Source organism: Suncus etruscus, chromosome 15 (assembly GCF_024139225.1).
Source record: "Suncus etruscus isolate mSunEtr1 chromosome 15, mSunEtr1.pri.cur, whole genome shotgun sequence".
NCBI classification, from domain to species: Eukaryota; Metazoa; Chordata; class Mammalia; order Eulipotyphla; family Soricidae; genus Suncus; species Suncus etruscus.
This window is the reverse complement of record NC_064862.1, coordinates 64,776,099-64,797,002: the sequence shown is the minus strand read 5'-3', so window position 1 is coordinate 64,797,002 and position 20,904 is coordinate 64,776,099. Positions and strand designations below refer to the sequence as shown.

General features: G+C 43.1%; 1 protein-coding gene across 2 annotated transcripts; it reads right to left on the bottom strand.

The window, feature by feature from the left end:
* Positions 1-1,612: 1,612 nt before the first annotated feature.
* Positions 1,613-20,308, bottom strand: LDAF1 (lipid droplet assembly factor 1). 2 transcript variants are annotated; one of them, XM_049789574.1, is made up of 5 exons: positions 20,280-20,308; positions 16,502-16,680; positions 8,305-8,467; positions 6,897-7,035; positions 1,613-1,793 (listed from the first exon to the last, which is right to left on the bottom strand). In XM_049789574.1, the coding sequence occupies exons 2-5, from the start codon at positions 16,661-16,663 to the stop codon at positions 1,712-1,714; spliced, it is 546 nt and encodes a 181-aa protein (XP_049645531.1). In that variant the 5' UTR covers positions 16,664-16,680; positions 20,280-20,308; the 3' UTR covers positions 1,613-1,711. The 2 variants fall into 2 exon arrangements, with proteins under 2 accessions (XP_049645531.1, XP_049645530.1); XM_049789573.1 differs by having other exon boundaries at positions 16,502-16,677.
* Between the last annotated feature and the right edge of the window lie 596 nt (positions 20,309-20,904).

Sequence of the window (20,904 nt, the reverse complement as noted above, 5' to 3'; positions counted from 1 at the left end):
TTCTGAGCACGGAGCCAAGAGTAACCCCTGACATCAGAGGGTGTGGCCAAAAAAAAAACAAAAAAGAAAAGGAAAGAAAAGAAAAAATACCCAGGTCTCAGCCCTGCACTATCAGCAAATTCCATTCCTCTTGCTCCCATGAGCTAAGTCTGTCCAAACCAGAAACAGACTCAGTACATCTGTATGTTGGATTCAAATTGAGCAGCTTTCTTGCCCACTGGGAAGGACTAACTAAAAGACTGATAAAGGACTTGAACTCCTAAGGACTGGACAGTTAGTATAGCAAGAAAGGTGCATACTTGGTATGCAGCTGACCTGGATTCAATCCCAGTACCATCCTGAGCACTACCAGCAGTGATCTCTGTGTACAGAGTCAAGAGTAAACCCTGAGTGGAGTATAGTTGGGTATGAGTCAAAAAAAACAACAACAAAACAAAAAATATAAGTATATATTAAAATTTAAAAAAAGACTAAATTTGGGTACCTGCCTATGGGAAGGGCCTGCCTGAAAAATCAACTCACAGAAAAAGGCAGAGCTGAAAGGAAGAAAGTGCCTAATGATACCTCCAAGTCCTCCGGTCCAGCCTTACATGAAGAACTTCCCTTCACTTGTTGCATTAAGGAGCATCCTTTTCATCTGCTCACTTTTAGTCAAATGTCTAAAACTAGCAACTAGTCATATTACTCAGGATTTACTATGAGATTAACAGAGAAAAGGAAGCTCTGACATCAGGGGGGATAGGAGATGGGAAAAAATGAAAAGGGGAGGAAGAAGTTGCTCCAAATAAATAATCATTTAATATAATAGCATAGCAAATAAGCCAATAAAGTAGAAATTTCATGAAATGAAAATCTTTTATTTCCATAGAAAAATTTTAGCATTTTCAGAGTCTGATGGCTTGGCCTGTTGTTGAAAACAATACAAAAGTACCAAGTGCAAATATTTTTAAATATAACTGTACTTAACAGTGCTCAACAGTGGAAATTATAACTTTAGACATTTATTTAAAAAAATAGTCCTGACTATAAAATTAAGTTTGGATTTCTCCATTTCATCTTTGTCTGTGAGGTCTTTATTCTCCCCAAAAAGCTGTTCAGCATGTAAGTCAGGGTAGTGAGCTCTGGTTGAAATCCCTCTCCCAACCCCCATATCTCTTGTTTCAAAAGCATGTTAATATACCAAATCTATTTTTAAAAAGAAAACCCAGCAGGGCTTCAGAGATAGTACAGTGGGGTAAGGCCCTTGCCTGGAACATAGCCGACCTGGGTTGGATCCCCGGCATTTCACATGGTCCCCTGAGCCCACTAAGAATGATTCTTAAGTGGAGGAGTAACCCTTGAACATCTCTGGGTGTGACCCAAAAAAGGGGAAGAAACCAGTCCAACATTGCTCTCGTTGCATCCTTGGACACATATCTATGCTTTCAAGGTCAAGTTGGCAGGCCCCAGAGTCACCTTGGCAGCACTTGCCAGTGGGGCCCAGGGACCGGAGAAGCTGTTAAGCCACCACGAGTCTTTGCACAGAGGGCAGCCGGCGACAGAACATAAGAGCAACTCATGACCGGAAATGTCCCCAGGTTTCTGGGATGGGACACTGTGTTACCCGACAATCGAGGGGAAACCATCTGAGTCAGACAGAGTTCAGGGGAGCAGCCAGGATTCCACAAGCCATTCAGGATGCTTGGGAAACAGCTCTGGTGCCCTCTGGCGGTCACTTCCGGGAGCTCTCCTCTAAGTCTGCAGATGGCATCGCTGGTGGGCCACTGTCACAGAATTTCTTTTGAAACCACTGTCTATTTAAACAAGAGAAAAAGAGTTAGTTGTAATGCACAGTATTGCTAAACGCTGATATTCTTTGTTGGTTTAGTGTTAGCTGCCGTTTGCAACCATATCCAATTTGGGATTGTACCAATTTTAGAGAGACAGGAGACCGAGGGCAGAGAGGGTGCAAATGACTAAAGGTGAAAATGCATAACGTCTGGTCCTTTCCCCTGTTCTAATTTGGATATAGTATTTCTCCCCAGTCTGTTGTCCGGGTCCTCACAACAGTCCAGTGAAATAGGAAAGTCAGGGATTAGACCTATTTTTTTTTTTTTACCATAAAAGGAACTGAGAACAGATAAATTAAGCTGCTTGTTCAGTGCAGCTGGGGCTACAGAGAGGTACTAGTCTAGCCGAGTTTGATTCCTGACCCCACCAAAAGGAGTGATCTCTGAACACAGAGCTAGGGGTATCCCTGAGCATTGCTTTGAGTGGACCAAGGCACAAAGCAAAGATAGTACAATAGATATATTTGATCCTCAGTATCCCCTGAGCACTGCCAGTAATATGATGATCTCTGTGTGCAGAGCCAGGAGTAAAGCCTGAGCATTTATTTCTGGGTGTGGCACCCAAATAAAAACAAACAAAAAATAACAATGCAGAAAGGCCAAAGGTGTCTGATTCACTAGTGAAACTATTGGCTATATAAGCTTTAGGCTTATATAGCTTTTATGTTTTTGTTATTCCAGTTTTTGTTATGCAATAAAAAGGAATCCTCTCTTTGTTAAAACCAGTATCTATTTTGGAGCCAGAGCAATAACACAGTGGTAAAGTATTTGTCTCACAAGATGCTGAACCAGTTTCAATCCCTGGCATCCCATATGATCCCCCTAAAGCATACCAGGAGTGATTTCTGAGCTCGGAGCCAGGAGTAACCCCTGAGTGCCACTGACGGTGGCTCAAAACCAACCAAATTAAAAAAAAAAAAACCCAAACAGTATCTATTTAGATATTTATTATTTGTGGATCCAGAGCTATAGTACAGTGGGTAGAGCACTTGCTTTGAATGTGGCCAACCCAGGTTCAATCCCTAGTGCCCCCACTGAATCTCCAAGAGCAATCCTTGAGTAGAGACAAAAATAAGTCCTGAGCACCACTGGATGTGACCCCAAAACAACAACCAACAAAAATACTTTACTTGTGTTACCTTTTGCTTCAGAACACTTTTTGGCAAGAGATAATACAGGGGATAAGGTGCCTGCTTTGCACACACTGATCCTGGTTCACCCTTTGTACCCCCATATATGGTGCCCTGTTGCCCAGAAATGATTCCTAAACACAGAACCAGGAGTAAGCCCTGATGACTGCCAGGTAAGGACTCAAAACAAAAAACAAAGCACCCAAACACAAAGCCAAAATTCAGCATATGGTTTCTTTTCAACAAAGGTTGGCAAACTCTGGCCTTGAGTCTAAATCCAGCCTGCTGCCTATTCCGGTAAATTATGACCTATGGGAGTAGGAATGAGACTACTTGGCTTCTTGCCTCCATTGCCTCCATGATGCAGATGTGTCATAGAGATCACATGGCTGGCAGAGCCTCAAATAGTCACTGTGTGGCCCTTTATAAAAGTCGTTGGCTGAGCACTGTCTCAAACTCACTATGTAGCTTACTCAAGATGCTTTGGAGTAGGATGATTTGGATTAAAGTCCCTTCCCTGTGCTCTCAGTTTAAAGCTGAGACTTCATTTCTTTGTTGCAGAAGGGGCTGGGGCCTGCCTCCCATGATGGATGTGAATATTACAGGAAGTCCCTCTAACATCTTCCATGGGCTAGTAGAAATGGGCCCTTTAAGGGAACAATATAAAACAAAGCCAATTCTCCAATAACATCCTTTTCTTTCAAGGTAGATTTGAATTGCTTTTTTCCCACCCACTATATCTGACCAGTGTGGGTGATAGATACTACTCCACCTAGGAGATGGATGCTGGAAGGACTCAGCAAAATAAAGGAAGCCTCAGGTACAATTGTAGAGTTTTTGTTATCTCAAAAAATGGAGATTTCCAAGGAAATGCTGAGCATTTTTGAAAACTTCAAATAAGCTTCACACTTCTGGTTTGAATAAAAATGATTGAACAAAACTCTGTAAAACAAGAAACTACTGGACAAAAAACAACCTGGAAAAAAATATGAGAGTTCCTGGCACAGAACTGTGCTTAGTTCAATGGGATTGACCACTTTCATCAATTTAACCAGGGCTTAAAAGAAGCTCACTTGAGACTCAAGATTCTTAATTTGGGTAGGGTTATGGTACAGCAGTGAAGCACTTGCTTTGCATGTGTATACCCCCATTATGAAAAAAGAAAAGAAAGGACTGGAGGGATAGCACAGCCATAGGGCATGGTAGGACATTTGCCTTGCACACAGCCCATTCAGAATGGCAGTGGTTCTAATCCCAGCATCCTACATGGTCCCCCAACCAGGAGAGATTTCTGAGAGCAGAGCCAGGGTAACCCCTGAGCATTGCCAGGTATGGTCCAAAAATTGAAAGAGAGAAAAGAAAGAAAAGAAAAGAAAAGAAAAGAAAAGAAAAGAAAGAAAGAAAGAAAGAAAGAAAGAAAGAAAGAAAGAAAGAAAGAAAGAAAGAAAGAAAGAAAGAAAGAAAGAAAGAAAGAAAGAAAGAAAGAAAGAAAGAAAGAAAGAAAGAGGGAGGGAGGGGAGGGGAGGGGAGGGGAGGAAGGAAGGAAGGAAGGAAGGAAGGAAGGAAGGAAGGAAGGAAGGAAGGAAGGAAGGAAGGAAGGAAGGAAGGAAGGAAGGAAGGGGGCCGGGCGGTGGCGCTGGAGGTAAGGTGCCTGCCTTGCCTGCGCTAGCCTAGGACGGACCGCGGTTCGATCCCCCGGCGTCCCATATGGTCCCCCAAGCCAGGAGCGACTTCTGAGGGCATAGCCAGGAGTAACCCCTGAGCGTCACCGGGTGTGGCCCAAAAACCAAAAAAAAAAAAAAAGGAAGGAAGGAAGGGAAGGAAGGAAGGAAGGAAGGAAGGAAGGAAGGAATGAAGGAAGGAAGGAAGGAAGGAAGGAAGGAAAGAAGGAAGGAAGGAAGGAAGGAAGGGAAGGAAGGAAGAAAAAAGGAAAGAAAGAAAGAAGAAAGAAAGAAAGAAAGAAAGAAAGAAAGAAAGAAAGAAAGAAAGAAAGAAAGAAAGAAAGAAAGAAAGAAAGAAATAAAGAAAGAAATAAATAAAGAAATAAAAAGAAACAAAGAAAGAAAGAAAGAAAGAAAGAAAGAAAGAAAGAAAGAAAGAAAGAAAGAAAGAAAGAAAAGAAAAAGAGAGAGAGAAAGAAAGGAGAGAGAAAGAAAAGAAAGAAAGAAAAGAAAAGAAAATTAATGAGAAAAATAAAATAGTCATAAAAATATTCTCTTGTAAAAGATCAAATTCTTAGTGTTGATCACTATTTTCTACACATCCTTTAACTGGGGGGAGGGTTTTGGGGTCACACACAGTGAGTGGTGCTCTGAGCTTACTCCTGAGTCTACTCTCAGGTATCACTCTTGGCTGTGCTTAGAAGTCCATAGGGGTTCCTGGGGATCAAACCCAAGTCAGTTGTGAGCAAGGCAAGCGCCTTACCTACTATATTATCTCACTAACCCAACATTTTCCATAATTAACACATGATGCCAAAGAAATTTTGTTAGCATTTGAAGAGAAAAACAAAGTCATCTCTAAAAATCCTCTAGAAGGATTTAGTATTATTCTAATTTAATATATTATAATTATTAGGATTTAATCTATTATTAAATTTTGTCTTTTTGGGGAGGGCTACACCTACCCAGTACTCCTGGGGTACAATTGCTTCGGGATCATTCTCAGGAATGCTCAGGGGACAATGCAGTGGCAAAGATCCAAACTTCCATGCCAGCATGCACTTTAGCCCTTTTATAGATGTACTATCTTCCAATAATTTCAACATAGCTAGTTTTCCCTCCAGCATTTCAACAGGCCACTGATCTTCAGTTAAGGCCCTAACGAAGTGATTTACATTGAGAAGCCACAAAGGAGGAACCCATAGATCCGAGAATGAGTTTAACACTCAGCACAGTAATACACTCATGGAAAAACAAGGGTCAAGACCAACTACGGACGAGCAAAGTAAGGATGGCTCCTGTACTACCCACCCATGAGGACACCTGCTAGAATGGCAGCTCAATGCTTCTCTTCCTCCCACTGGATAATGCTTTAAATTGAAATTTCGTAAAATGAGTCATAATTTTAAAGGACTATGTAATAGTATCCCTTTTCAGGGAATTACTCCTGGTTTTAAACTCAGGAATCACTCCTTGCAGGTCTAGAGGACCACATAAATGCCAGGGATAAAACCCAGATTGGCCATGTGTAAGGGAAATACCATCCCTGCTATAATATCTCTCTGGCTCCAAATATATAATATTATTGACATTAATAACAGTTGCCTTGCAGAGCTATCATGGCCATTCACTACTGCATGAGCCTGGAAAGCAAGTTTTGTTCAGAGCACCTTGAAAACTTCATGTGACATAGGCCACACTGTACAGTAAAAGAATATCTATGTCTATTATTTTTTTAAATAAATCCTTATGTAAGCACCATGATTCCAAGCATGATTGTAGTTGGGTTTCAGTCATAAACAGAATACCCCCTTCACCAGTATAACCTTCCTGCCACCAATGTTCCTCCTTTTCCTCCCCCGCCCTTGCCTGTATTCTCTACAAGCATTCTACTTCTCTCATTCTTTAACATTGTCATGCTTGTTATTCGTGTAGTTATTTCCCTAACAGCATTCACCACTCTTTGTGGTGAGCTTCAAATTGTGAGCCTGTCCTTCCGGCCCTTCCAGCCCTTAATTAACTCTATGTCTCTGGGCTTTATTACAATAATGACTTTAATTTTTCTTAAAACTCATAGATTAGTGAGACTATTCTGTGTCTATCTCTCTCCCTCTGACTTATTTCACTCAACATAATAGATTCCATGTCCATCCATGTATAAGAGAATTTCATGGCTTCATCTGGAGAATATCTATGTCTCTAAAAACTAGATTTAGGTGGTTATTTGTGAAAGTCCACCCTCAAAGAGTAAAACTATGGCACCGACATATATTTACCTGGGGGAGAAAAAGCAGTTGATGAAGCTGGAGGTCACCACATAGGACACTGCAACTGTCCCTGATAGGAAGAATGTCGTGAAGCACAAGCCACAGAGGACACAAAGCAATGAGAGGCCACCCACTGAGATGACCAGTCCTAGAGAAATAGTTAGAAAACTTATTAGGGAAGTTAGGAAATGGTCAGGAAAATTGTTGTTCTAAAACATGGGCTACCATGTTTAAAACTGATTTTTTTAAAGTGATATTTCCCATAAAAGTCTAAATTTCTGATACTTTTCATGGAAGTATTAATGAGTTATCATTGAAATGAATTACCTATGTATTCAAATAGCCATCGCAGTGAACTACACTATGTTTTTGGTAATGTGTCATGAATGTGTTAAAAGCAATGAAATGGGGCCGGAGCAATAGCACAGCAGGTAAGGCATTTGCCTTGCACGCAGCCAACCTGGGTTTTATCTCCTGTATTCCATATGATCCCCCATGCCTGCTAGGAGTGATTCCTGAGCACAGAGCCAAGAGTAACCTTTGAGTGCCATTGGGTGTTGCCCCAAAACAAAACAAAACAAAAAACCAACCAACCAACCAAACAAACAAACCAAAACCCAGTAAAATGTAGAAAGGGAAGACCAAGACTTTCATAGCAGACAGCCTCAATTTGATCCTCCTTTATTGGCTGTATCTTGGGACTTTTGGAGTGTCTTGGGGCTTTTGTTTAATAATAACTACAGTTAAGTGTTAGCATGACAACTAAACTTACCATATCTAAGGGCTTGTGGTCATTTTTGTCTGCCAGGCACAATTTCCTCTACCTCCCTGATAACAAAATTCCTCTCGCCAAAGTCCCACTAATGGCATGATAAATGCTGGATGTCTCAGAAATGAACAAGCTTTTCACTTGTGCATCTCCTTGGCCACTGTGATGGTTTGAAAGATGGATCGCGGGCCCGGAGAGATAGCACAGTGGCATTTGCCTTGCAAGCAGGACCAAAGGTGGTTGGTTTGAATCCCAGTGTCCCATATGGTCCCCCATGCCTGCCAGGAGCTACTTCTGAGCAGACAGCCAGGAGTAACCCCTGAGCACCACCAGGTGTGGCCCAAAAACAAAAACAAAACAAAAAAAAAAGAAAGATGGACCACAAAGAATAAGATACAATACATAAATAAATATGCTACCATTTCAGATATATTTTTTTAATCCTAGATCAGGACAGTGGATAGGTCGCTTGCCTTCCTGCGGCCAACCCAGATTGCATCCCAGGCATCCCATATGATCCCTAAGCCCTGATGTCTTGCTGTGAATATGACAAGAGCACAAACCTTTGATAAAAGAGCCAGGTACCCAAGAAATAGTCCCCTCCCAAAGGAGTCACTCTCCTAGAGGGTGTATAATTGTACTGAGTACCTTCCAGTAAGATGACACCCACAAAAGAGGCCAGCGAAGTCAGCACCACAAGGAAGAAGAAGAATCCAACTGGGATGGCTGACACAGCAACAAACAGCAGCAAGGTAAGGGCCAGGAAAGGATGTCTGTCCAGGTACTGGCCCACTGGAGACTGCATAAAGGCCTGTGTATGGAGGACAAAGAGACAAAGAGTCAAAATTGAAAGTTCTAGTAGCACTGTTGGGCAGTACTACACAGGGCTGGAAATAGATGCGGAAGTTATAAAGTGGAAAGATTCAAGGCAGTGATGACATTCTTAAGATCTGAGCCACCATCCAGCAAGGACTCAGGAAGCAGCAGCCAGACAATAGGCTGGAGAGGCCACGTCCGTGAAAAAGGAAAGGCCTCATTTTAGCTCTACCTCTTACCAAACCCTCTGCACATGGGCGCACTGAAGAAATGAAACAAATGAGGTTTGCAGATTGAGACCACTGAGGCACAGAAAGTAAATTCTTTCCTCATTGCTGTCAGACCTGGGAGATTGTTGAAAATGCAAAACCTCAAGCTAGAGAGATAGCCCAGGGGATGAGGACTTGCCTTGAACTAGGTCAACCCTGATTTGATTCTAGGTTTTGATCCCTCAGGCACTGCTAGCATGATCTCTGAGCACAGAGACCGGAGTAAGCTTTTAAAAAAAACTGGATGTGGCCTCATCCCTCCCCCCAAAGCAGAATCTCTGATCCTGTACCAGATTTCTGGTTCAGATTATAGGGTCTTTGGGGTTTTGCTTTGTTTTGTTTTGGAGTGACCCACCTGGGTTTACTCCTGGCTCTGCACTAGGAATTACTCCTGGTGGTATTCAAAGGACTATATGTGATGTTGGGGACTGAACCTGGATTGGCTATGTACAAGATATAGAAGGTAAATTGTACTTTCTCTCCAGTCCATTTTTTTGAGTCCCCTAGTTGGTTCCAGTGTTGATGACTTGGTCATTTAGACATACACATATATGACAACTCTACACTACTGCTGCGCCTGAGGCTTCTCACCTTTGCCCCTGTTACTTCCTATCTACTTTTTACTTTTCCCTCTCAATTTCTTTCCCTGTGCTTCTCATTTCCTGCTATTCTATGAACTTCATCCAAGGGGTCAAAGCAATAGCACAGCGAGTAAGGCATTTCCCTTGCACACAGCTGACCCAAGTTGGATCCTCAACATCCCATATGGTTTCCTGAATAACACCAGGAGTAATTCCTGAGCACAGAGTCAGGAGTAAACCCTGAAGCACCAAGAGTAACCCCAGAGCACTGTTGGGTGTAGTCCAAAAACTAAAAAACACAGATAAGTGACATCATCCAGTATATAACCTTCTTCTGACTTATTGAACATGGTAGATACACTCCAGTCCCATCTAGATTACAGCCAATGGCATGGTTTCACCACTCTTGCAGCTGCAGTTTTCCATTGTGTTTATGTACCACACCTGCATTATCCACTCATCTGTCTTTGGACACCTGGGTTGATTTCATATCCTAGCTATTGTGTTGAGTGCTGCAATGAATAGTGAAGAGCAACCTGTCCTTCTGAATCAATGTTTGTGTGTCCTAGGGAGAAGAGGGATTGCTGGGTCATACAAACAGCTGGGTCATATGGTCAGAATGGGATTGCTTGGTCATCTGGTGAAGTGAATCTGTTCTTTCTTCTTGGAGATGTCTACATACTGTAAGAAAGATGCTTTTATGTCACCAAACTAGATATCATAGTCAAGGATACTGATAACTACTACAAGTACATAAATACTTATTCATAATTAAGTTCAGTTTTCTCACCAGGCAAAAGAATTTTGGAATCTTGTTCAGTAGAGAAAGGTCACTTTGAAATTCAGTTAGTCGGGCCGGGCGGTGGCGCTGGAGGTAAGGTGCCTGCCTTGCCTGCGCTAGCCTAGGACGGACCGCGGTTCGATCCCCCGGCGTCCCATATGGTCCCCCAAGAAGCCAGGAGCAACTTCTGAGCGCATAGCCAGGAGTAACCCCTGAGCGTCACAGGGTGTGGCCCAAAAACCAAAAAAAAAAAAAAAAAAAAAAGAAATTCAGTTAGTCTTAAGCAACCCCCCATGGATGAACTGGACCTCTCCTTACGTCCCATTTTATTTTATTTTATTTATTTATTTATTTATTTATTTATTTATTTATTTATTTTTATGATTTTTGGGACACACTCAGCTCTGAGCTCAGAAGCCACTCATGGCAGGCTGGGATGCTAGAAATAGAACCCAGATCAGCTGTGTGCAAGGCAAAGCCCTACTCTCTGTGCGATTGCTCCAGCCCAGATCTGTGGCATTTCAGTATGTAATAATGAAGTAGAAGAGAAAGGAATTAAAGAGACTCCCTTTTAAAATAGAGTCCAAAAATATCAACTGCCTAGGAATCAACCTAACAAAAGAGGTAAAAGACCTATATCATGAATAATATAAATTATACCTAAAAGGAATAGAAGAGTATATCAGGAAGTGGAAAGATACTCATTGTTCATGAATTGGAAGAAGTAGTATCATCAGAATGATCTTTCTGCCCAATGAAATACCTATTAAAATTTCAAAGACTTGAAACAAACTAGTAGAATTTGTATAAAACTCTTAAGACTTTCCAAATAGTCAAAGCAAATCCTAAGAAACAAAAAGAAGATGGGAGGTATTTTGTTTCCCAATTTTGAATTTTACTACAAAGCTATAATAATCAAAACTGCATGGCACTGGAATACAGATAGACCTACAGATCAATGGAACAAAACTGAGAATCCTGAGTTAGACCCCCAGATTTATGAATAGTTAATATATAGGCTCCATCTAGTACTATTCAGGATATAGGCAAAATTCTCTGATGTCAGAATATAAAAATTATCACTTATTTTTACTTCCTCTCAAAAGACAGAGTGGCACAGACGTGAGAATCATTTAAAATCACTGATAATCAGGCCAGAGATAGAGTATAGGGGGTAAGGCACTTGCTTGTAGCACGTGACCTACCCTACTTCAAGCCCCAGCATCTCATATGGTCCCCTGAGCACCACTTGGACTGATCCCTTTCCATAGCTGGGTGTGATCCAAAGCTCACTTTCACATATAAAATTTTTTGGAAATAATAAAATCACTGGTAATCCTAAATCAAGGGTGCTTTTGTGACAGTTTCTCCCAGATACTCCCAGAAGCCCACTGGTAATGACTCAGAGTTGACACACAGATCCTAGGAAGATGTTTCAAAAACTTCAAGGATGGTAAAGCCTAAATTTGGCTTGGTCCAGATCCATGTTCCACTTCTCTCCCTTCTCTGACAAGAACCCTGTGTAACCCATCAATATTCCTGCTGCCCTCTCCCTGGTCAGTAGTTTCTTAATGCTAAAAGTAGGTGCTCCAGAATTGGCACCTTAAAGGGCTTCAGTTGGGAGCTTGAGTTGGGGCTTCAGTTGGGTGAGGTCTCCTAAAAGAGGCCAGGAGTTGAAGGGAAGTTATAATTTCTCACATGAATGGGAAAACTGAGAAAGTCAATTAAGCAGATTCACAAGATAAGATTCACAAGCAGAATCTTAAAATTTTATTGGGGAATAAAAACTGCTGCTCAGGATCCTGACTGAGTCTCCTGACTTCTTCATTTCTTGCTTTAGGCTTAAAAAGAAACAAACAAAAAAACCCCAACTCACTTTTCCCCCAGTTCCTGTAGGTCCCACTGTTTGTTTTCTTAAGCTATTTTTGAGACAGTTTCTGACTCTCTCACCCTCAAAGATAAACTAAAAGAACTCTAGAAATGTTCCTAAAGAGATGACAGAGTAGTTTCACAAACACCACATTTGGAAACCTGTTCATTCTTATCTAGATTTCAAGAGGTTCATTAGAATCTATAGTAAAGTTAAAGATTAATTAAGGCATAAGTCACCTAAGTATTCCAGAAACTAGAGTTGTCTTTCTCAAAGTGGGTGAGGATCACCTCTTCCAGTGGGCACTGAAGTGATCCAGAGAAACCTCAGTTGCAATTGGGGGATAAAGATGGGGGTTGTTTGTTTGCTTAAAGGAGGTTGACATTATGGAGATATTGAGTGATATTTTTCTTTTGTTTTGGAGGCACACTTGGCAATGCTCAGAGGTTACTCCTGGTTCTATCGTCAGGAATCACTCTTGGCAGTGTCCCAGTATAAAGTGCCCTGGGTCAAATCTGGGTCAGTCATGTGCAAAGCAAGCACATGACTATCTCTCCGTCTTCTGGGTGATTGTTTTCTACAAAGCAGCAACAGGCCAAGTAAGTTCCAGAAAAGCCTATGCCTCAATGGCGAACCTATTGAACTCGTGCCAGCGGTGGCATGCGAAGGGCTTGTAGCTAGCACGCGGAAAGGGGTCCGCAATTAAGATATGCGGCACGACGGGAGGCGAGTGTGCCAGTGTCTGCTTTGCAGCTCACCTGGCAGCAGGGCCGGACTGGCCATTGGGAGGACTGGGCATTGTGTGGCAGTTTGGGCACTTGGGCTCAAAAAGGTTAGCCATCACTGGCAATGGCTATGTAAATTATGGCAATCTGATTAGAGGTTTGCTTTTGCCAAAAAAGATAGACATGCTGAAAACTTGTACTTCAATATACACAAGTATATAACATGAAACCAAATACAGCACCACATCTGCCATGATTATAATCGAAAGACATACAATTTCTCATTAAGACTTTTTTTTTTTTTTGGGGGGGGGGGGTTGGTTTTTGGGCCACACCCGGCGGTGCTCAGGGGTTATTCCTGGCTGTCTGCTCAGAAATAGCTCCTGGCAGGCACGGGGGACCATATGGGACACCGGGATTCGAACCAACCACTTTTGGTCCTGGATCGGCTGCTTGCAAGGCAAACACCGCTGTGCTATCTCTCCGGGCCCTTCTCATTAAGACGTAATCACCAATTTGTTGGTGCTGGTGTATAGGTGGTTCTGCTTTCTGATTTCCACCAATGTTGGCCTCTATTAAGTTGTTATTAACATTAATGAATTAAATTCAATATGATAAAAATTCAATAACGATAATTTATTTTAAAAACTAAATAAAACTATTTCAAGGTTCAGTAAGTAGTGGAAGGTGAGAACAACAAAAAATAGTAGTTAGCCAAATGGTAATCTGTTCCATTGTGTGGGAACAAGCTGGCCTAAAATCATCTAGCTCAAATCTATTCTAGTGAGGCTAGCTGAGAATCTGAAAATGAAGTAAAGAAATGGAGCCAGGGTGGTGGTGCAGGCTGTAAGGGGTCTGTCTGTCTGCCTAGCGAGCTAGCCTAGGATGGACCACGGTTTGATTCCCCTGGCGTCCAATATGGTCCCCCAAGCCAGCAGTGATTTCTGAGTGCATATCCAAGAGTAACCCCTGAGCATCACCAGGTGTAGCAGAAAAACAAACAAACAAAAAATGCTAGGGTTCATTGAAATGCTTGAAATGCTTACCTAAGAAATTGCACTCTGTTAATTGCACTCTGTGAATGTGACTTCACTAAATTTGCAAGTCCCCAATCGTTTAAGTGTCATGCTTTCATACAAGTACATAGTATAAAAGTATTTGGGTTTCCTAACATACAATTTTTTTTTTTTTTTTTTTGGTTTTTGGGCCACACCCGGTGACGCTCAGGGGTTACTCCTGGCTATGCGCTCAGAAGTCGCTCCTGGCTTGGGGGACCATATGGGACGCCGGGGGATCGAACCGCGGTCCGTCCTAGGCTAGCGTAGGCAAGGCAGGCACCTTACCTTTAGCGCCACCGCCCGGCCCCATTAACATACAATTTTTAAGCTCAAAACAAGTAAGGGAACACACTCTACCATCTTATTTTAGCTCTTTAAACTACTGTCCTTTATGCCATTTTTTCTCCCATGAACTTTTTTATTTTTCTGTCAGTGACTTTGTCATTTAAATTATTTGCAAGTGCCTCTTGATGGATGTCTCGTCCTAAGGCTATGAGAAATGTCCTGTATTAATAATAATAATAATCTTTATTCAGGCTTGACCTTGAGTGCTAGAGGCCCTCAGTAACACACAGTAACACACTAATCAGCAATAGAAACTGATTAAGATGTCTTTAAATAGAAATTCACAGAAAATAAGGGCCAGCATGGGGAGGGCATTTGCTTTGCTTACAACCTACCCAAGTTCAATCCTCAGCATCCATCTGGTCCCTGAGCACCACCAGAAATTGACTCCTGAGTGTAGAGACAGGAGTAATGTCTGAACACTGCCAGATGTGGTCCAAAAACAAAACAAAACAAAAAAGTAAAAAATATATACATAAAATAAAAAACATAAAATAGGTTGATGGAAATGTCATAATCATAAATTTGACAGAATTTAATTCTGTAGCCCCCAAAAAGCAATGGTTCAATTTGCTAAACTAGTATTCAAGGTGACTTTACAAAATATAATTATGATAAATCCTGAAAACTGAACATATAGATGGCATAAAGACCATCTTTAAGAGCTGACTTTTAGGGCCCAGAGAGATAGCACAGCGGTGTTTGCCTTGCAAGCAGCCGATCCAGGACCAAAGGTGGTTGGTTCGAATCCCGGTGTCCCATATGGTCCCCCGTGCCTGCCAGGAGCTATTTCTGAGCAGTCAGCCAGAAGTAACCCCTGAGCACTGCCGGGTGTGGCCCAAAAACCAAAAAAAAAAAAAAAAGAGCTGACTTTTAGGGGCTGGGTGGTGGCGCTAGAGGTAAGGTGCCTGCCTTGCCTGTGCTAGCCTTGGACAGACAGTGGTTCGATCCTCCGGAGTCCCATATGGTCCCCCAAGCCTGGAGCAACTTCTGAGCACATAGCCAGGAGTAACCCCTGAGCGTTACCGGTGTGGCCCAAAAACAAAAACAAAAAAAAAGAGCTGACTTTTAGTAACCAGAGTCATTCAGCCTGCTGACTTTAACGATGTAACAAGAAATCAAGCCAACTTAAAAGTAGTTGGCTAAGTCCACCTAGTATGAAATGCATTTGGGAATGAATCCAGAAAGAATCTCTGTATAGAGTCCACTGCTCTAAAACAGTACCCAGAAAAACATAATCTCCATTGTGCTGCTTAACACAAACATACAACAGTCCATTTTGTTGCATATGCATGTATATGTTTATATATATATACAATACACAAAACCAAATGGAAATATAAGATATTGATAATATTATCTCAGAGAGCTGTCATGTTTTTCCCTGTTAAAATGCTGAAAAGCGTATCGAATAAAAAAAGAGGGGTCAGAGGACTAGTTTGACAGGCACCTTTTGTGCACAACTGGCTGTGCACCCCCCAAAAGGAAAGTTGATAACTATGTAAAGAAGTGAAATATATTATCTCATTGCCACTGAAGAGCTGAATATCCTAAAAGTTGAGAGCTGACATTGAATTGCACTAAAGTATAAAATATTTATTTTATTTTGAAGGCTTAGTGAAAAAAGGAAAAGGCAAATCTTTTTTTTTTTTTTTGGTTTTTGGGCCACACCCGGCAGTGCTCAGGGGTTACTTCTGGCTGACTGCTCAGAAATAGCTCCTGGCAGGCACGGGGGACCATATGGGACACCGGGATTCGAACCAACCACCTTTGGTCCTGGATCGGCTGCTTGCAAGGCATACGCCGCTGTGCTATCTCTCCGGCCCGAAAAGGCAAATCTTAACATTTTTCATTTTTAGTAATTTTGACAATGATCACGTGTTGAGACAGTTGTAACAGTTGTAACTGTTTTGTTTTGTTTTGTTTTGGGGCTACACCTATTTGTGTTTGGGGCTTACTCCTGTCTCCCTGCTCAGGGATCACTCTTGATGGGCTTGAGCACCATTGAAGGTGCTGGGAATTGAACTCAGGTTTGCTGCATACAAGGCAGGACTATCTTGTCATCTTATCTTATCTTACTCTTATTCTTATCTGCAGGACTATCACAGGAGATGTAAGTGGAAGCCGTATGTGGGTATGTGCTACTTGCAAGAAACACCCTTAAAATGGAGGTGCCTTGCAAGTCTTCCCCCCCCCACACACACACTTATTGCCATCTTATTGCCTAGAATATGGACATGGTGATTAATGACCTGACCAGTGTTTTCGACAATTTACAGCTCAGGCATGGTGGGGTGATGAAAGTGACCGAATCCAGGTCGGCCTCTAATTCCTTTTAACTTAAAAGAGAAAAAACTATCAATGGTGAATTTTCACTAGGCATATTGATTATAAACTGACCTTGGAGTTATCTTGAAAGATCTTGATCAGTGAGCATAACTTCTTCTGCAGCTCTTCCACATCCTTGGAAGCACCCGGGGACTCCTCCTCTGACATCCCGAAACCCACTTTTATCTCTTTACAGGATAATTCTTCTGTGCAGGAAATGATGCAACTTCTCATACCATCATGTATTTCTGCTATCACTAGCGAGAAAAAAAATAATAAAAACAATCTTCACCTATTCATTTAAGATGAGTCTCACTTAAGAGGATAACTTGACAATATCAATGTTTTAGACTCTACACTTTGGTTATCAATTTTCTAAGATCTGATGGGACTAATCAAACAGGCTTTTTAAAACAAATCGAAAGAATTTGGAACCTACATTTCAGTTTAATATCTATAGAATAAATAGCAACAGATTGGAAAGAGGCTAACTGCCTGTTGACTAGAAATTATATATCAAACCTACTCAGGTTTGATCTCTGGCATCCTATTTGATCCCCTGGGAGCATTGCCAGGCATGATTTCTAAAGGCAAAGCCAGGAATAACCCCTGATCATCAGGTATGGCTTCAAAACAAAACCGAACAATGAAATGCCAAATCACACAATTAGAAGAACTGTAGTCATTCAAATGATATGGCTATTTATTTAGTGATAGAAATGCCCATCAGTGATCAAAATAATAATAACAATCCCCAATCAGCTCCATATAGGCCTGCTCAGATAAACAGAATAAAAAAAGATGAGCCTGAAATCCAGATTGCTGGTGCTGATGTGGAAAACCACAATTGCTTCAGCAGGTCCTGTGACTGCTTATCTCTGGTTCTCCCAAGAAATAAACTCCTTTAGACAAACCCACAGCATATATGTTTTGCCAAATACATAAAGAGCTTCCAATATATAGCCCTGTTAGATCAAGAGTTTGGCACAAGATCAAAGAATGCTGTTTTCTTTCCTCTAAGGATCCTTGAATCAAAGCAATAAATATTGAATATGAAAGATAATCAAGGCTCTCACTCCAAGAGGCTATTAGCCCTAACCCTGTGCTTTTGCTTAGCTGCTTCTCTCTCTGTCTCTGTCTCTGTCTCTGTTTTTGTGTGTGTGTGTGTGTCTCTGTCTCTCTCTTGTCTGTCTGTCTGTCTCCTCTCTCTTCTCTCTCTCCTTCTTCCTCCCCCCACACTTGGCAGTCTTCAGCCTCAGTGATCCCTCCTGGCATGTTCAGAGGACCAAATGGGGTGCTAGGTATAGAACCCATGTAAGACAAGCCTGTTGAACTATCTTTTGGATTTTTATTCTTCTTAATCCTGTTTTCTTAATCTTTCTTTTTTTCCTTAATCCTCTGAAAAGGAAGCCTCAGCTTTGACCTTGTTCAACTGAGGCAAAGTACCAGGCATACACCCACCCACATATTCATACAGTTCATAGTAAAAAAAAAAAAAAAAAAAAAAGATAAATGACATTAGGGAGAGCTAGAGTTTATTTTTAGTCAAATAAGCATAAATGAAAACTGAATATACTATTTCAAGTGTATTCAGTTTTCCCCACCCAAAAGTCTTTGTGTGTGTGTGTGTGTGTGTGTGTGTGTGTGTGTGTGTGTGGTTTTTGGGTCACACCCGGCAGTGCTCAGGGGTTATTCCTGGCTCCAGGCTCAGAAATTGCTCCTGGCAGGCACGGGGGACCATATGGGACGCCGGGATTCGAACCAATGACCTCCTGCATGAAAGGCAAATGCCTTACCTCCATGCTATCTCTCCGGCCCCCCAAAAGTCTTTTTTAAACAACAATGACCTTGGCAGATTTATATCTTACCCACTCTAAATGACTCTCAATCACACTATTTCATATAAATCATTTTCTCTACATGCACATGTCTCTTTTCCCTGTAAAAATCAGGAGTCTCGAGAACACAGTATGCCAGGAGCTTGGAACTTCTAAAGTTGTCCCTACCTCAAAAAAATTATTTCTTTCTAATCAGTATAATTTGTTAAGTCAGCTACCCAGTCTTTTTGTTAGTTTGTTTTTGTTAGCTCTACTTGGCGTCCATATAAACACAAAAATGTTACTTTATATTTCCCAGGACAACCCGAAGGCTGCATGCACACTGTGATCTTTCCCATTTCTTCCTTGCCACTGACCTCCTTGAGCTAAAATGCAACGTTATAGTTAACAAAATATAGAGTCCCATATTTCATTACTATAGCGAATATCCCACGTGGAAAGGTCACATGGTAATGAGGTAACCATAAGGAGGGGAAATGAGCTACTGACATCTACAGGGGTCTAGTGTATGAGCTAATGCACATTTAATGGGGGGGGGGGTTAAGGGGAATATTGGGAGATGCTCAGGACTTCCTCCAGGCTCTGCATTTAGGAATCACTCCTAGCGCTGCTCAGGGGGGCTTTAGGGGGTGCCTGGAATCGAATTTACCCATTGTACTATCGCTCTGCACCTTAAAGCACATTTTAATCAGAGCCAGAAAGATAGCATGGAGTTTAGTAAAGCGTTTGCTTTGCATGCAGGACAGTGGTTGAATCCCGGCATCCCATAAGGTCCCCCGAGCCTGCCAGGGGCGATTTCTGAGCGTAGAGTCAGGAATAACCCCTGATCACTGCCGGGTGTGACCCAAAAATACAAAAAGAAAAAAAAAAAGCTCATTTTAATCAACCATTCAAAAACCTCCCTGTACTTTTGACTGAGAAGGAATAATCCACCCACCCTTGAATTGGGTCTTGGAAGCTAAGCTGTTGCGGCTGGTACAAACAGAATTTGAAATATGTCCAGCAGTCAGCTCCCCCAAAGGCATCAGGCCAAAGCAAGTCCAGCTCCCCCACAGGTGTCCCGGGGCTACCCGGACTGGTTTGGGGAGTCGGACAGGGCTGAACCAGGGTAGAAAGAAGGCCCTAAATCACATTCATCAGAGGCACCGGCGCCCCAATCCCAAACTGCCAGGCCGCTCTCTCTGCAGGCTCCTCCCCCGGACTTAGCAAGACTCAAATTTCAAACCCACTGGATCCCTCAAGTTCCCTAGCGCGGCGGGAGGGCGTTTGCCTTGCTAGCGGCCGACCCGGGACCAACGGTGGTTCGAATCCCGGCATCCCATAGGGTCCCCCGAGCCTGCCAGGAGCGATTTCTGGGCAGAGAGCCGGGAGTAAGCCCTGAGCGCCGCCGGGTGTGACCCAAAAACAAACAAACAAAGAAACAAAAACAAAAGTTCTCTGCTTACAGCGCGCTGGGCCGGCTGAGCCCCGGCAACAACAGCCAACAAGGACACCCCAAGTTCCTCCAACTTCCGGGCAAACGGTTCCCCCAACATTCCAACTGGGGGGAGGTGGGGAAGAGATTGCAACTCCACTTAGCCTCGGGTCCCCAACCCCGCCTCCTGCACCACCCCATCTGCTGCCAGCTCTTCAGTCTTAGAGACGCGGGGAAACCCAGGGGGCGGGGAAGTGGGAGTGAGGCCGGCGGAAAGAGGCGAATCCGATTAATTTGGGGGCTAGACTCCATCTTAGTTCTGGAGGAGCTCCCCCTTGGCGGTGACAGGGAGGAGAACCCCAGAGGGAGAAAAGGGGCGCTGTGAGAGGGTGCACGAAAACCTCCCCCAACCATTTCCCCCACGAAGAGGCGCGGCCTGGAAGATGGCAGGAGGCTGGCAACCCTTTCCCAAATCTAGAGGCGGGGTGCGCGTGCAACGGGTAGCACCCCAGTCTGCTGCAGACTGGGCAAGGAAGAGGACGCCCCGCTGGCGGGGTTCACCAGCCCCAGCACCCAAGGTCGCCGCTGTGGATCTCACCAAATCCTCGCTGACCGCGCGCACTAGCACCGGGTTCGTAAACCCGAGAAAGAGAGGCCGGAGAAGCAGCGGGAAGAGCTGGAAGGAAGACGGAGAGCGTCGGGGCGGGGTCTTGACAGCTCCCAAGGCATCGCGCACCGCCTTTCTCCGCAGGGAGGCCACGCCCCTTAGAGGTCACACCTCTCTGGTGGTCACGCCCCTCAACGAGGCCCCGCCTCTAGACACGCCTCTGTACCCGCCCACTCCCTTGCCATCAGAGGCTCCGCCCGCCGACCCTCTAACCCAGGCCACGCCCCCTTCATAATTCCTGACCACGCCCCCATCCCCAAAGTCCTGCCCTCCGCCCCGCCCACTCTAAAGGGATCTCCTCAGGGCAGTGCTTCTCAATTATTTTCTGTCATGCCCCCCTAGGAAGAAGAAAACATTTTTGTGCCCCCTCCGCGCGATTGTAAATAATATCTTTATTAAAAAACACTTTAACCTGCAAAACAAAGATATATCAAATAATTTGAGCTGATTTTTGAATCAGAGGTGATGTCTGGATGAATGGCTACAATGAGCACGTTTTGCAATACATAGTTTTTCCAAGCAGGGTTTGAAGCAGGACACAGCGACTCTCAGCTCC

Bases quoted from the DNA above. Each gene is read 5' to 3' on its own strand.
- LDAF1 (XM_049789574.1), bottom strand. From the start codon at position 16,663: ATGAGAAGTTGCATCATTTCCTGCACAGAAGAATTATCCTGTAAAGAG. The intron at 8,468-16,501 runs GTCAGTTTATAA...CTCCATACACAG, and splicing joins TCTTTCAAGATAACTCCAAG to GCCTTTATGCAGTCTCCAGT. The intron at 1,794-6,896 runs GTAAATATATGT...TTGTTTAAATAG, and splicing joins AACTGCTTTTTCTCCCCCAG to ACAGTGGTTTCAAAAGAAAT.